Source organism: Ovis aries, chromosome 4 (genome assembly GCF_016772045.2).
Source record: "Ovis aries strain OAR_USU_Benz2616 breed Rambouillet chromosome 4, ARS-UI_Ramb_v3.0, whole genome shotgun sequence".
NCBI lineage: Eukaryota > Metazoa > Chordata > Mammalia > Artiodactyla > Bovidae > Ovis > Ovis aries.
Window position 1 is genome coordinate 10,127,511 of NC_056057.1, and position 17,069 is coordinate 10,144,579.

The 17,069-nt window shown below is 37.6% G+C and overlaps 1 protein-coding gene across 20 annotated transcripts in view; it reads left to right on the forward strand.

The window, feature by feature from the left end:
• The window catches only part of AKAP9 (A-kinase anchoring protein 9), a 169,414-nt gene that overhangs the window by 94,753 nt on the left and 57,592 nt on the right, over nt 1-17,069 (forward strand). For all 20 annotated transcript variants that reach the window (XM_060414427.1, XM_060414428.1, XM_060414430.1 and 17 more), the window contains 2 exons: nt 2,180-2,385; nt 12,767-12,993. In XM_060414427.1, the coding sequence (XP_060270410.1) occupies nt 2,180-2,385; nt 12,767-12,993 (433 nt within the window). The remainder of the gene's footprint in view (nt 1-2,179; nt 2,386-12,766; nt 12,994-17,069) is intronic.

The following is a 17,069-nucleotide window of genomic DNA, read 5'->3' on the forward strand; positions in this document are numbered from 1 at the left end:
CATGTCAGTTTATTCCTTCACTGTTCAGACATGCATCCAGTGTAAGCCACCCCCTGGTTTATGACAGAAAAAATTAAATGATTAAATATGATAGTATACATTTAACTTCTTTGATGCATTTACTGTAGATGAGACTTTTTAATCTATATCCCACCTTTATGGAGGAATAAATTCATAATCCGATGTTAACAAAACTTTCCCTTACTTTGATTTTGTAGAGATTCATGTAAAAATGAGAATAGTTACCCCACATTAATATTAAGGATTTTAGGCACGATATTTTAAAATCTGTTTTGTTCAAATGAAAAGCATTTCTTTAATTTTAAATTAAAGTCAATGCGTGCTAACTTAATGTCCTCCTTTTCCAATTTCTGTTACTGCCAACCCTCCGTGTCCTCCCAACCTGCTTCCTCAGCTTGCATGGAGGAATTTGGCCCCTAAGATTTTGGCTTCCCCATTGGATCATCAGTATGGAACACAGTCAGTATGGAACTCAAACAAGAAAGACAGTGTACGAAAACTAGAGTTACCATGGCAATATAAAATAAACACAATGTTTATTTTATATTATTGATCTCTAATTGGTATATTTTTAAAATTATACAGTGTTTACTTTTTAGGAATCTTCGTAGTGAGTGTTGATAAATGAGTATTCCTATTTATTTCTTTTTACCATCCTTTTATTTTGAATTATTTCTCTTCTGTAGGAATATTTTCAAATTATCCTAGTCCTGGGGTGTTTGAGGCTTAAACAAAACCTGATAAAAAGTTAAAGAAATACACCCTTTACTTACTTCCTACTAACTAAGTTATTTAAAGTTTTATTTTTAATATCCTTCCTTATGTAACCAGAGAACTTGATCTCAGTATAAAAATAGAACTGTCTTTTTCACTTGACAAATGCTGAAGGAAAACTGCTCCATTTATTACCTTGTCTTAAAATAGTCATGTCATGTGCCTGTGAAAACAGATACCCCTTAACCTGTTTGTTGGTGATCTCCCACAGTGAAGCTGAAGAGAAAGTGTCTTCAGTCAGAGGACCTTTTCCCATGAAAGTCTCTTATTATTTTGTCTACATGCATTAAATATATAGTTTGCCACCATAGTACCTTTGTTGAATTAAACTATTAGCACAAGAGAGTTTAGTTATTCAGAAGATTAATCAAATAACCTTCTGCATCACCATTTATGGCAGTAAATTTCTTGACACCTGAAGATGTTTGTGCTAAAGACAAAAGAAAGCTTGTAAAAAACACTTTGTCCAGGATAATCCCATTTTTGTTTTGTGTATATATATTTATGAGAGAGCAAGAGGAGGGAAAATGCCTAGAATGCTTAGGCATTAATATGTTAACCATGATTATCTCTGAGTACTAAGATATTTTGGTGGGTGGGTAGGAGCATTTTCTAATTTTAAAAAATAATAATGTATTGCTTGTTAAAAAAGAGAGAGGGAGCTATTAATTCCATTTGGTTGAAAATAGGTTCCTTCTGCTGACTGAAATGAGTGTGATATGTGTAACTTGAGAAGTTTCTGTCTCTGGAGCAGATATAATAATCAGCAGCCTGAGGTTTTTAACCCTCTGGTGTTGGCAGATGGTGAGATTGTACTGTAGACCTTTATTAAAAACAGGTCTCTGCCTATTTCTGTAATTTAACCACGTAGATCATCACCATTTAGTTCTAGAAACACAAATATTTTTCCTGGTGGAATTTTTTAATTTATTTTAGAATATGTTGTTTAACGTGCAAAAAGATACTTTAAAGGTTAAAATACATAAGAGTAACCATGAATAGTATTACCAGCTCAATAACTTGCTTATGATTAGGTATTGTGCACACTTTCTGAAACTTAACTTTTGCATCTCCCTAAAATTTTCTTCTAATTTAGAAGCTACTAGCTTAAAACTTTAGTTATTTGATTTCTTTCAGGTCAGTAAAATGCTGCACATTTTCAAAAACTAGTTGACTGATGAAAATTTTTCAGAAGAAAACTAGTTCTATCATTTGAATACAAAAAGCACTGCATTGCAGGTGCTGCTGCATATTATTTTTAACAGGATTGTATGGAGTTTTGCTTTTTAAGTCAGATGTTTTGTAGTGTATTTTTCTTTTGTAGACCCAAGTGTTTGCTTTAAAAAGATTAAACATTTTAATGAGTGTTTCCCTACCTGTACAGGTATGCACTCCAGAAAGCTAATAACAGACTTCTGAAGATCCTCTTAGAAGTGGTAAAGACAACAGCAGCTGTTGAAGAAACGATTGGTCGCCACGTCCTGGGCATTTTAGATAGATCTAGTAAAGGCCAGGCTTCTGCCAGCCTGATTCGGAGGTCAGAAGCAGAGCCACCAATAAAGTCTTGTGTCCATGAGGAACAGACAGGAGGTGAGTTTTATATGCTGTTGAAACTATCATAATTATTTTCAGTAAGTCTTGCTGAGTTCAAGCACATTACTAGTGCTAAAAATATAGAAGAAAGAATATTATTTTCTAATAAAAATCCTTCAAACACAAATATACTAGAGCTAATCTCAAAACACCATTATTGTTTAGCATTTGCAGATAGGTGTCTTAGAGTTGTCGTTACACATACTCAGGGTTATTATTGTGCTACATAAATCAAAGGCTGTTTAATTTCACTGCCAGTAAAAGAAAAATTTCATATCACCACTCAAGACTGTTACCAATATTTACATGGTATAAGCAATGTCCTGAAACCACCCTCTAAAGGGGAAAGTTCTTGTCATATGGGGAAAGATAGGGTCTGGACACTTGGACCAGACGATCAAGGCCTTCCTTCACTGCCATTCCATACCCAAGAACTTTTCCCTAGTTGGAGACCAGTCATCTAAAAATCAAAATGCCAGTTACACAGTTTTTGAGAACATTCTATTTTAAGTTTCGGGCTTCCCTGGTAGTTCAAAGGTTAAAGCGTCTGCCTGCAATGCGGGAGACCTTGGTTCGATCCCTGGGTTGGGAAGATCCCCTGGAGAAGGAAATGGCAACCCACTCCAGTGTTCTTGCCTGGAGAATCCCATGGACGGAGGAGCCTGGTGGGCTACAGAGTCGGACACGACTGAGCGACTTCACTTCACTGTTTTAAGTTTCATGTGTAAAAATGAGAAGAAATTATCCCACTTAGGGAAACTTTGCTTAATTATAGTCCGGCTACTTAATGTTTCTAATGCAGAGAAAAGCTTGATTTGGAGTTTTAACTAAAATTGATTTAAAAAACTTAACTTGAATTCAAAGATAATTTTAAAAACTACTTTTAGTGAAGTTAGAGGTGAAATGATACTGTAACTTTAAATTTTCTTTTCATTTGTTTCAAACTTAGTAGAAATGTTTTTTTTATTTCACTGTTGGTAAAGCTCTCGATCAAGGGCTGTTTGTTTTCTGCATATGAATCTTGATGTATAGAGAAGAATTAGGTAAAATTTGTTGATCTCATTGTAAAAGTATTTATCAAATCATGCTTTTTAAAAAACAATCATTTCATAAGCTAGTTTCACCTAACCATCTGGGAAAAGGGCATTTTGCTGTAAGAACCCCGCCATATCCAAAAGACACACTGAGGAATGTTCACTACATGACAGGAAGCTTTTGTGTGTTAGCAGTTCTCCGAGACATTTCTGAAAGTGGTTGCTGAGGTGTTTGGCAAACGACATTTCCTAAAAGATAGCAAACTCATCTCCAGAGCAGTGCTCCCATAGTTCTGAAAAGAAATAGCTTAGTGATTTGACTCATGTGTAGAGGATTGTGTTTCCATTGCTTTTCTGTGAAAAAGCAGCCCTAAAAGGACATCTGACCAGCTGGCCTGCTTTCTTGCTTATATATGAAGTTGCCCAGTCGTGTCCAGCTCTTTGCAACCCCATGTACTGTGCCCACCAGGCTCCTCCATCCGTCCATGGGATTTTCCAGGCAAGAATACTGGAGTGGGTTGCCATTGCTTTCTCCAGGGGGATCTTCCCAACCCAGGGATCGAATCCAGGTCTCCCACATTGTAGGCAGACGCTTTTACCGTCTGAGCCACCAGGGAAGTCACTTTCTTGCATAGTCCTCTAAATCTCTAAATATAAATTAAATATATCTAGCTACTATTTTAAGATATCCAATAATAGAGTAGTTTTTCAGTATAAGTAGTTTTATCAGTTCACTTTTACAAACATTTATTGAAAAGTTTATTGGGTTTTTTTTTTTTTTGCTCTCTGCTTCACAATTCTCAGTTCAGTGAAGAAGGTACAGAAATTTCTATTCAAGGCAAAATAAAATCATGGTACTTAATGTTTTACTTAATACCATTTTCTACATGTTTGAATTGATTAAGTCTTTTAAATATTTAAGTATTTAATTATCAATAGATTTTGAATGAATAAGATACAAGAGAAAAAATTAGACCCACTGTTAAGAAATATGGTATAAAGACTGTTAAAGCAGAGATAAGAATTTTACTGGTGTTAGAACGTATAATTTCCATTTAATCAGTTCTTATGTTATTGTGTTGGTAATGATATGGTAGTCTTAGTAACAAAATTAGGAAGATCACTAGTATCATTTTGGGGTACTTAGATTCACTTTACATCTTGAAGGAAATACTGAATTTAAAGAATTTATAATTTAAAACCAAAGAAAGTACAGTCTTTAAAATACTGATACCATGTTCCATATATAAGATTGTTTTCTGGTGTTTCTTATATGTTTAATGGGAGTATTATTGTAAAAACTAAAATGAACTTCTAAAATAGTTTGTATCTTATTTAATATAACAAAAGTTCAGTTTTAATCTGATTATAAGACAACTGGTGGTGGTGGTTTGGTTGCTAAGTCGTGTCTGACTCTTCTGAGTCCATGGACTGTAGCCTACTGGGCTCCTCTGACCGTGGAATTCTCCAGGCAAGAATACTGGAGCGGGTTGCCATTCCTTCTCCATAAAGCAACTCTTGCTCTTCAGTTTTTATATATGACTTTTTGTTGTGGGTAGTAGCACTTGTAATCTCTTTGTAGTTCTCAAGTCTAAACTTGTTTAGATTTTAAGCGTGTGTGGACTTGTTCTCTCTCTAAAAAAAAATAATAATTGACTTGCTAATGTTTGCTTCCTCATAAGAAAGTGAAGGGAAATTTTGAGCCATTGTGGAATTGCTTGAACTTGAGTGAATATTAGACTAGTTCATAAAAATGAGTTTCCTTAGGTATTGAAAGAAAATGTCCTGTAGGCCTACACTGTGATTGATGGTTCAGTGGTAAAATACCTATACCTCCCCCTTAGAAGACCAGGGACTGAATCTTATTTGCTGCAGCTGTTTTTTTTGGAGCAGTGCGATGTTATAGCAGGAATACTGGATTAGTAATGAGAAGGTCCTTCTTCTAGCTCACTGTGGCCCTGGGCAAGCCTCTTACTCTCCTGAGGCTTCTAGTTTAGTCATCTGTCAGGTACAAAAGTCAGACTAGAGCCAGGGGTTTCCAGGTGGAGCCCTAGATATCTTCAGGCCAGGGCAGGGGACTGCTCTATCCTACCACAGGCCCTGCTTAAACTGAGACGCTGACCTTTATCTCTATAGAATGAACATGGTATAATCCACAGAATGAATGGCTAAAGACTTTTTGGATAACTATCGTCTACCATGTTTCAGGTGGAGGTCTGAGTGGTTGGCCAGTCTGAAATCATGATTCTGTTCATCAAATTGGTCATTCTGAGAATTCTACTGGCGTTTAATAAAATTGCCGTGCCAATTTATATCTTTCCTTCCAAAGACTATTTATTATAAATACAAGTTTGATATTCTCATTCCTTTATTTCATTGGAATAAACAAAGTTCTGTGTCTTCATTGGAACAGATTGAGATTATCTATGTGTGTTTATATCTTCAAAATGTCATCAGTAAAGTACATTAAGCTGGTTCACATCTTCATCTTTATTAGGTACTTTAATGTATTTTTTATTAGCCGTTAAAAAATTAACATTTAGTGGCTTTTTATAAGCCACTTTTTTAATATATCCTTTGTATTTTGTTTGAGAGTTGCTCCAGTATTATATATAGTATCTTCAGTTTTTTTCCTTACAATTGATTCCTTCTTTATACCATAAAACTTGCTGGTATCTTCATAATATTACAGAGAAAATGATTTTTCTCAACTTTGCCCTCTCCTGAAGATAAAGCACAACAAACACTATGAGAGATCAAACCAACACTGGCTTCTAACAGTTTGGGTTTCTGTTTGTATAGTATTAAAGCTACTTTCCCTGTGAACAACAGTAACCTTCCAATTGACAAATCCAGTAGCATCTCAGTTCTTGTCCTGTTTGACTTTCTAGACAAACAGGATTATTGAAGTCTCTTTTTAAAATGTTGTCTCCTTGTCTTCTGGAATATCTTGCTCCTGTCTTTCTGTGAATTTTTTTTACAGAGATCTTTTGTTGGCTTATTCTATTCAGAGATGCCAACTATTTGTCCTTCTCTCACTAAATATTGCTCCTAGAGTAAATGTGTCTTCTTACAGGGTTCACCTCTCACCTTTCTACAGTTGAGTTCAGTGTCTCAGTCGTGTCCGACTCTTTGCGACCCCAAGAACCACAGCACGCCAGGCCTCCCTGGTCCATCACCAACTCCCGGAGTCCACCCAAACAGATGTCCATCAACTCAGTGATGCCATCCAACCATCTCATCCTCTGTCATCCACTTCTCCTCCTGCCCTCAATCTTTCCCAGCATCAGGGTCTTTTCAAATGAGTCAAGTCTTCACATCAGGTAGCCAAAGTATTGGCGTTTCAGCTTGAACGTCAGTCCCTCCAGTGAACATCCAGGACTGATCTCCCTAAGGAGGGACTGGTTGGATCTCCTTGCAGTCCAAGGGACTCTTCAGAGTTTTCTCTACCAGTTCAAAAGCATCAGTTCTTAAGCGCTCAGCTTTCTTTATAGTCTAACTCTCACATCCATACATGACCACTGGAAAAACCATAGCCTTGACTAGATGGACCTTTGTTGGCAAAGTAATGTCACTGCTTTTTAATATGCTATCTAGATTGGTCATAACTTCCCTTCTAAGGAGCAAGAATCTTTTAATTTCATGGCTGCAATCACCACCTGTGGTGATTTTTGAGCCTAGAAAAATAAAGTTAGCCACTGTGTCCATTGTTTCCCAATCTATTTGCCATGAAATGGAGGTCAAGAAATACCTGGAGTAACAGACAAATTTGGCCTTGGAGTACAGAATGAAGCAGGGCAAAGGCTATTAGAGTTCTGCCAAGAGAACGCAATGGTCATAGCAAACACCCTCTTCCAACAACACAAGAGAAGACTCTGCACATGGACATCACCAGATGGTCAACACCGAAATCAGATTGATTATATTCTTTGCAGCCGAGATGGAGAAGCTCTACACAGTCAGCAAAAACAATACCGGGAGCTGACTGTGGCTCAGATCATGAACTCCTTATTGCCAAATTCAGACTGAAATTGAAGAAAGTGGAGAAAACCACTAGACCATTCAGGTATGACCTAAATAAAAAACCCTTATGACTATTCAGTGAAAGGAAGAAATAGATTTAAGTGACTAGATCTTAGATCTCATAGACAGAGTGCCTGATGAACTATGGATGGAGGTTCATGACACTGTACAGGAGACAGGAATCAAGACCATCCCCAAGAAAAAGAAATATAAAAAGGCAAAATGGCCGTCTGAGGAGGCCTTACAAATAGCTGCGAAAAGAAGAGAAGCGAAAAGCAAAGGAGAAAAGGAAAGATATACCCATTTGAATGCAGAGTTCCAAAGAATAGCAAGAAGAGATAAGAAAGCCTTTTCCAGCAATCATGCAAAGAAATAGAGGAAAACAACAGAATGGGGAAGACTAGAAATCTCTTCAAGAAAATTAGAGATACCAGGGAACATTTCATGAAACGATGGGCTCAATAAAGGACAGAAATGGTATGGACCTAACAGAAGCAGAAGATATTAAGAAGAGTTGGTGAGAATACACAGAAGAACTACAAAAAAGATCTTCACGACCCAGATAATCACCATGGTGTGATTACTCACCTAGAGCCAGACGTCCTGGAAAGTGAAGTCAAGTGGGCCTTAGGAAGCATCACTATGAACAAAGCTAGTGGAGGTGATGGAATTCCAGTTGAGCTATTTCAAATCCTGAAAGATGACGTTGTGAAAGTGCTGTACTCAATATGCCAGCAAATTTGGAAAAGTGAGCAGTGGCCACAGGACTGGAAAAGGTCCGTTTTCATTCCAATCCCAAAGAAAGGCAATGCCAAAGAATGCTCAAACTACTGCACAATTGGACTCATCTCACACGTTAGTAAAGTAATGTTCAAAATTCTCCAAGCCAGGCTTCAGCAATACATGAACCGTGAACTTCCAGATGTTCAAGCTGGTTTTAGAAAAGGCAGAGGAACCAGAGATCATATTGCCAATATCTGCTGGATCATGGAAAAGCAAGAGAGTTCCAGAAAAACATCTCTTTCTGCTTTGTTGACTATGCTAAAGCCTTTGACTGAGTGGATTGCAACAAACTGTGGAGAATTCTTCAAGAGATGGGAATACCAGAGCACCTGACCTGCCTCTTGAGAAACCTCTATGCAGGTCAGAAAGCAACGGTTAGAACTGGACATGGAACAACAGACTGGTTACAAATAGGAAAAGGAGTATGTCAAGGCTTATGTCAAGGAGTATGTCAATGAGTATATCGTCACCCTCCTTATTTAACTTATATGCCGAGTTCATCATGAGAAACGCTGGGCTGGATGGAGCACAAGTTGGAATCAAGATTTCTGGGAGAAATATCAATAACCTCAGATATGCAGATAACACCACCCTTATGGCAGAAAGTGAGGAAGAATTAAAGAGCCTGTTGATGAAAGTGAAAGAGGAGAGTGAAAAAGTTGGCTTAAAGCTCAACATTCAGAAAAATAAGATTATGGCACCCTTCTACAAATGACTCCCAAATTTCCAAAAGTTAACGTCTCTCCTCCATGTAGCCCATTAGCACTTCAGACTAATCCTTTTTCATGCTTACTATACACACTTTCTCCTAGTTTTTTAGTATTTCTTTTAAGACTGTTCTGTCATCTGAGAGTCATCTTAGCTGGAAAAACCCAGTCATCGTTTACTGCTTTCCTTTCTTCCTTGTCTTACACATTCCATTTTTTCCAACTTGTAGCCAGCCCTCGTCTATCTTTATCATTTCTCATCTGGAGAATTGAAATAGCTCTCTAACCAGACTCTTCTTTTCTAACCCCTCCTTCTGCATTGATACAGTTTGCTTCCTGATTCGTAGAATTGATAGTGATAGTGAAGTCACTCAGTCGTGTCCAACTCTTAGCGACCCCATGGGCTGCAGCCTACCAGGCTCCTCCGTCCATGGGATTTTCCAAGCAAGAGTACCGGAGTGGGGTGTCATTTCCTTCTCCAGGGGTTCTTCCCGATCCCGGGATCGAACCCAGATCTCCTGCATTGTAGGCAAACGCTTTACCATCTGAGCCACCAGGGAAGTCAACTATTTACTTCCCCATTATGTATAACAAAGCCCCCAGTTTCTTAAAACTTAAAGCCATTCACAACTTGGATCCACCCTACTTTGAGCTACCTTTTCTCAGTTCTCTGTCCTAACCTCATTCTTGCTTCTCCACATTCTCTGACTCCACAAAGCCTTGACTTATCATCATATCAGACCATCCTCTTACCTCAGATTTGTTAAATTCTCTGTATCCATTAAAAGAAAATGTCACTAGAATGCATTTAATTCCTCAGCTAAAGATGTGATATATGTATTTTTAGTTTGAACACCAGTTGTAATATTTCATATCATTCATTTTTCAGGCTACATTAATTTTATTTAGTGACTTTGTAATATACATTGTACAATAGCTGAACTCATTTTGAATTCTAAGGTCATTTTGAACTCATGAGTATTTATAAACTTAGTCCCTGTTATCAATACATTCACATTTTATTTGATCACCGCTTCCTTTGCAGTGTCATGAATCTCTGTCCATAGTTCTTTAGGCGCTCTGTCTATCAGATCTAATCCCTTGAATCTATTTGTCTCTTCCCCTGTATAGTCATAAGGGATTTGATTTAGATCATACCTGAATGGTCTAGTGGTTTTCCGTACTTTCTTCAATTTCAGTACGAATTTTGCAATATGGAGTTCATGATCTGAGCCGCAGTCAGCTCCCGGTCTTGTTTTTGCTAACTGTGTAGAGCTTCTCCATCTCGGCTGCAAAGAATAAAATCAGTCTGATTTCGGTGTTGACCATCTGATGATGTCCATGTGTAGAGTCTTCTCTTGTGTTGTTGGAAGAGGGTGTTTGCAACGACCAGTGTGTTCTCTTGGGAAATCTCTGTAGCCTTTGCCCTGCTTCATTTTGCATTGCAAGGCCAAACTTGCCTGTTACTCTAGGTATCTCTTGATTTCCTACTTTAAATGCTATTAAAGTGTTGCATCAGTTTGCCAGCAAATTTGGAAAACCCACCAGTGGCCACAGGGATAGAAAAGGTCAGTTTTCACTCCAGTCCAAAAGAAAGGCAATGCCAAAGAATGTTCAACCTACCACACCATTGCACTCACCTCACATGCTAGCAGTGTAATGCTCAAAATTCTCCAAGTGAGGCTTCAACAGTAGATGAACCAAGAACTGGTTCAAGCTCGATTTAGAAAAAGCAGAGGAACCAGAGATCCAATTGCCAACATCTGTTGGATCATAGAAAAAGCAAGAGAGTTCCAGAAAAACATCTACTTCTGCTTTATTGACTACACCAAAGCATTTGACGGTGGATCACAACAAACTGTGGAAAATTCTTCCAAGAGATGGGAATACCAGACCAACTGACCTGCCTCATGAGAAATCTGTATGCAGGTCAAGAAGCAACAGATAGAACCAGACATAGAACAACGAACTGGTTCCAAATTGAGAAATGAGTTTTTCAAGGCTGTGTATTGTCACCCTGCTTATTTAACTTACATGCAGAGTACATCATGTAAAATGCTGGGCTGGATGAAGCACAAGCTGGAATCAAGCTTGCTGGGAGAAATACCAGTAACCTCAGAGACGCAGATGACACCACCCTTATGGCAGAAACTGAAAATGATCTAAAGAGCCTCTTGATGAAAGTGAAAGAGGAGAGTGAAAAGGCTGGCTTAAAACTCAGCATTCAATAGATGAAGATATGGCATCTGGTCCCATCCCTTCATGGGAAATAGATGGGGAAACAGTGACAGTCTTTGTTTTCTTGGGCTCCAAAATCACTGCAGATGGCGACTGCAGCCATGAAGTTAGAAATAAAGTAACTTCTAACTTGCTAACTTTTGCCGAGCGACTGAGCACACAGCACCAGTAATGGCAAGAGTCAGACACAACTTGGTGACTACACCACCACCACTACATAACAGCAAACATTTTCAGTCATTTTCTGGGATACAGTTTTGGATTCTTCAGCTAGTGACTTATACAGAAGAGGTGCTTAGAGAATGTTGAATTGTGCTGATTTCAGATCTTGTATCTGAAACTGCATCTGATATTTTTACTGCGTGAGATTGAGAGACTTCCATATGGCACCAGCTACTTTAGCAAAACATTTTAAAGAATAGCTCTTATTCTCCTGGGTGATTGTATCAAACTGAGTATTTACTCCAAGTACCTTGGAAATTAAAATTGCTTCTGCTTTTAATTTGTTGACTTTGCAGTTACTGATAAATACGTGCTACATGTTAATAAAAGAATAGATAGTTCCTCTTCAGGGAATTTCATTGTTGGATTGTAGCAAGCTGCCAGAGATGAGTACAGTATTCCATGGAAGTGATAAATAACCTGTGCTTTTATTTCAGTTTAGAGAAAACACTTCCAGAGCTTTATCTCTGCCCATGTAAACTCAGTTTTCTTTATATAAGAAAAAAGACTGGCGTGGAAACACAAGGCCACAGTTTAAATTGGAACTGTGTATTAGTCTACCCTCTTCCTGGTATGCGTGCTGCATGCGCAGTTGCTTCAGTCGTGTCTGAACCTTTGCAACCCTGTGGACCCATAGCCCTCCAGCTTCCTCTGCCCATGGGATGCTCCAGGCGTGAGTACTGGAGGGGGTTGCCTTGCCCTCCTCCAGGGGGTCTTCCTGAACCCATGTCTCCTGTGTCTCCTGCATTGCAGGCAGATTTTTTACCCACTGAGCCACCTGGGAGTAACCAGTTACAAAAAGGTCTTAGTGCCTTTTACTGTCTAGCCAAGCAGGTGATGCTGCCTAGGATCGTACTCAGAAATCAGAATGTTTTCTCTATACAGAATCAAGCACTTTCTCCTTCCATATACTTGGATTATCCCATTACACAGTGTTTTCCTTTTATGTTGTTGTTTAAATATTTGTTTTCTCATTATACTTGTGTGTAATGCCCTTGAGGGTAGGAACCACATCTTGCCACCTATACATCTGCATTACTTAGTAAACCCTACACGGTGGGCATTTAGTAAATATCTATTGAAAGGTATTTTAAGATATTTTTTATCAAAGGAAAACTACTAACTCTCAAGTATTAATTTATGCAAAGCTCTGTTAGTATAGCAATATTCTTCCCATTCTTATACCTGGTAGGTCATCAAATAATACTATGTTCTTAATTTGCCTATTTTGTTTTGTTACAGTGTTATCTTAATAACACTTTCTTTCCAGTGATTTCAAGTTTTAATTTGATTTTATTTTGTAATTTTTGTTTTTTTACTAAAATGATTCCTTGTAATTGATTTATACCTTCAAAATAATTCTGGTTACAGATGAATCTATACCCTCTTACTCTGGAAGCGACATACCAAGAAGCGACAGTAGCATGTGGTGCAAAGCGGCTGAGGAAGGGACAGAGCTGTCACAGCGGCTCGTGAGGAGCGGCTTCACGGGGCCCGAGATAGACCCTGAGAATGAAGAACTCATGCTGAATATCAGCTCTCGACTACAAGCAGCAGTTGAAAAACTCCTGGAAGCCATAAGTGAAACCAGTAGTCAGGTAACCTCCTTATCTTGCTAGTACACACCGAGTTGGAAGTAGGTTTTCTTTTAAGCTCAGGAACTACGGCTAAATGTTTTCTCTCCTGTGTCTCACAGGAATCTAGTTTGATTCCCCTTTAATAATTTGTAGTTTTTGTGACAACCAATACTGGTAACACTAGTCTTGTTTTCAGGTGGTAAGGGTTAATATAATATACTGATGGAATCTTAAATTCTAAAATTCAGTGTTTTAATTTTCAGATTTTTCTAGACTCTTACTACACATTACCTTTTTGACATCAAAAGCAGTTTTAACTTTACCATTGTATGAAATATTCCATTATAATATATATATTTATTTGAAGGAATAGTATAAGGAATCTCTAAAATAAACTGTCTGCTCACACACGTCATAACATTACTGTGGTATACAACAAATCAAGTGCACAGCTCCTTCATGATCTTTGCATTCTTTTCACAAATATGATTAGAATACCTCTCTTTACTACCTTTGTAGGTAATTAGAATGAGGGGCAGTTTCTACCTTAAAGTATTATTTTCATAGAACTTTTAAGAATATATACCACTGTATTTATACCTTAACTTGCAGTTTCTTCTATCTATAAAATGTTTACACCCTGTATAAGTGTCTCTTAAGTACTCTATGCAGAATTTTAAAAATTATTTGCTGTTTTAAAATGAAGAAATTTCACTTATTTTTAAAATATTTAATTTACCTGTAGAATCATAGCTGTCTTGTCAATCAGATGAGTGCCTCATTGGCATCAGCTGCAGGGCCAGTGTTAACATTTTTTCACTTATATCTTTATTCAGCATGTTCTAAATCCATGTGCATTTCAAACAAAAGGTGAGAAGTTGAAAGGATATGTTTGATCTCTTGTTTCTGCTGATGTCTGGGCTCCATTGATGCCACTTTTTTTTCTTTAAGAAATCATTCTGCAGCAGCATTGACTGTTAGATGTATCAAGTTTGACAAATATTGTTGTATATATTTTAATGCAAGATTCATTTCTTTTTATGTTAAGTCAGTGATTATACACCATTTTTGAGTCATCTCTTATTTGGTGACCGTTGAAATAATTTGTTAACCACGTACTCTTTGGTTAACATCATTATCAATCCTTTTTTTTTTTTCCCCTTTTGGTAATTTGCTACTGGCATTAAACTAAGAAGGCATTATCAAAGCAATATATATTTCCAGTGAAATATTTAACCTCTCAATAGTTTTCAGCTATTAGAGTTTTCCTCAGATTCATTCTTCTTTGTTGGAATACAGTCTAAATTTTCTTCTGTGACAGAGTATGGGCTCTATCTTTGAGAGCAGAAGAATCCTAACATTACCACACACTGCAGTGAGAATTTACTGATTGGCCAGTGGAGTATATCATATATCTACTGTTAAAGTTCTGGATGGTACCTTGATTGTCTGAACCAACTAAAGTACTCATGTGCAATTAAATAGGTCTCAGAAATGTTTTCATAGATAAATTCTGAAGATATAAATATAGTGTAGAAGAAATTGTTATGTTTGGGTAATTTTTGTTTTTCTGAAGCTTGCTTTACATAAGGACTGAAAAACCTTTATTTCAGTAACTCATAAATTTTCCTGAGCATCCACAAAGAACCAAAAAACATGTGGTATTCCTGAAAACTCAAATCTTTGTATATTTATAATCAGAAAGGATGATGATTTTTTTTAATCTTTATTTTTACTTTATTTTACTTTACAATACTGTATTGGTTTTGCCATACATTGACATGAATCAGCCACAGGTGTACATGAGTTCCCAATCCTGAACCCTCCTCCCACCTCCCATCCCATATTATCTCTCTGGATCATCCCCATGCACCAGCCCCAAGCATCCTGTATCCTGTATCGAACATAGACTTGCGATTTGTTTCTTACATGATAGTAGTATACATGTTTCAGCGCCATTCTCCCAAATCATCCCACCCTCTCCCTCTCCCTCTGAGTCCAAAAGTCCGTTCTATACATCTGTGTCTCTTTTGCTGTCTCGCATACAGGGTTATCATTACCATCTTTCTAAATTCCATATATATGTGTTAGTATACTGTATTGGTGTTTTTCTTTCTGGCTTACTTCACTCTGTATAATCGGCTCCAGTTTCATCCATCTCATTAGAACTGATTCAAATGTATTCTTTTTAATGGCTGAGTAATACTCCATTGTGTATATGTACCACAGCTTTCTTATCCATTCATCTGCTAATGGACATCTAGGAAATATACAAGCAACTTACGCAGCTCAATTCCAGAAAAATAAACGACCCAATCAAAAAATGGGCCAAAGAACTAAATAGACATTTCTCCAAAGAAGACATACGGATGGCTAACAAACACATGAAAAGATGCTCAACATCACTCATTATCAGAGAAATGCAAATTAAGACCACAATGAGGTACCATTTCACACCAGTCAGAATGGCTGTGATCCAAAAGTCTGCAAGCAATAAATGCTGGAGAGGGTGTGGAGAAAAGGGAACCCTCTTACACTGTTGGTGGGAATGCAAACTAGTACAGCCACTATGGAGAACAGTGTGGAGATTCCTTAAAAAATTGCAAATAGAACTACCTTATGACCCAGTAATCCCACTGCTGGGCATACACACTGAGGAAACCAGAATTGAAAGAGATACATGTACCCTAATGTTCATTACAGCGCTGTTTATAGCCAGAACAAGGATGATTATTTACACAAAGAATGATAGGGGTCCCATCTTCATGATAATCAAAATGAGTTATTTTTCATTCTTGACATTCTAAGTGCTGTTAAGGAAATGGCATCAATTAAAACCAGCCTCACTGTGTTATTAACTTGACAAGACATTAAATTATAATTTTGTATCAAAGAATTATGTTTATTGAATTTTTCATCTCCCTCAGGTGTAGCCAACTCAAGATCGAGCACTGAAATTATGAATGCAGCTACAATTTTAAAATACATATTTTCTACTAAGTTTTGATATCTTTTGAAGTCTTTAACAAAATTAATGTAAGTGCTGGATTTGGCTTTCTTTAAGATGCTTATGTGTAAGCCACTTGAACAACACGCTGCTCTACTGAATCAACTGTGCCACTTGGAGCATTTTCAACTGTTGTTTTTCAGCACTTCTAATGCTTGAATGCATATGCATCATAATTATTTATTTATTCTGTGAAAGTTGTGTAGTAGAGATAATTCTGTACTGAATTTCCACATGATCCTTCTTTTTTGTTTTTTTATTATTATTTCAGCCATATTGATATTTAATTTCCGTATTTATCTTTACGCCATGAAAACAGCTGTTAATACTTTTTGTTTTTTGACCACTATTAAATACTGTGACCTCAGTCTTGAGCTCTGTTAGTACTTTTGCTACTGCCTGATTCCCATTGTAATTTATAAACAGTCTGCTGCTGCTGCTAAGTCACTTCAGTCATGTCCGACTTTGTGCGACCCCGTAGACGGCAGCCCACCAAGGCTCCGCCGTCCCTGGGATTCTCCAGGCAAGAACATTGGAGTGGGTTGCCATTTCCTTCTTCAGTGCATGAAAGTGAAGTCACTGAGTTGTGTCTATAGACAGTCTAGTTAGTGCAGTATATTTGGCATTTGACAAGCTCCATGGGTAAATAAACCAGGGTAAATAAATCAGAAGTGATGAGTGGTTGGACTTGTTCTTTCAGGCTACTGAAGAGAAATGTTCGCATAATCCATTAACACTGGCAGCAGAGATCCGCCTGACGCTGTTTCCCAGGCTAAGATTACAGCTTATCAAATAAGCTTATGTGACCAGGGCGGGCCCTTTGAGGCACATTAGGAGCCTGATTATTCTCAATTTGTTAAGTACTAAAGCAGCGATATGTCATGTAGATTTTTTTGTATCTTTTTAGTTAGAGTATCACTGAATAGAGCACAGAAATTTTGCCTAGGTCAATAAGTAGTTCTCAGTGTGCGGTCTCCAAAGCGGCAACACAAGCACCACTAAGGCTTGTTTGAAGTGTAAATTCTCAGGCCCTGCCCGAGCCTTAGTGAATGACGGAGCCCCCAGAACCCGTGTTTTCACAAGTCCCTTA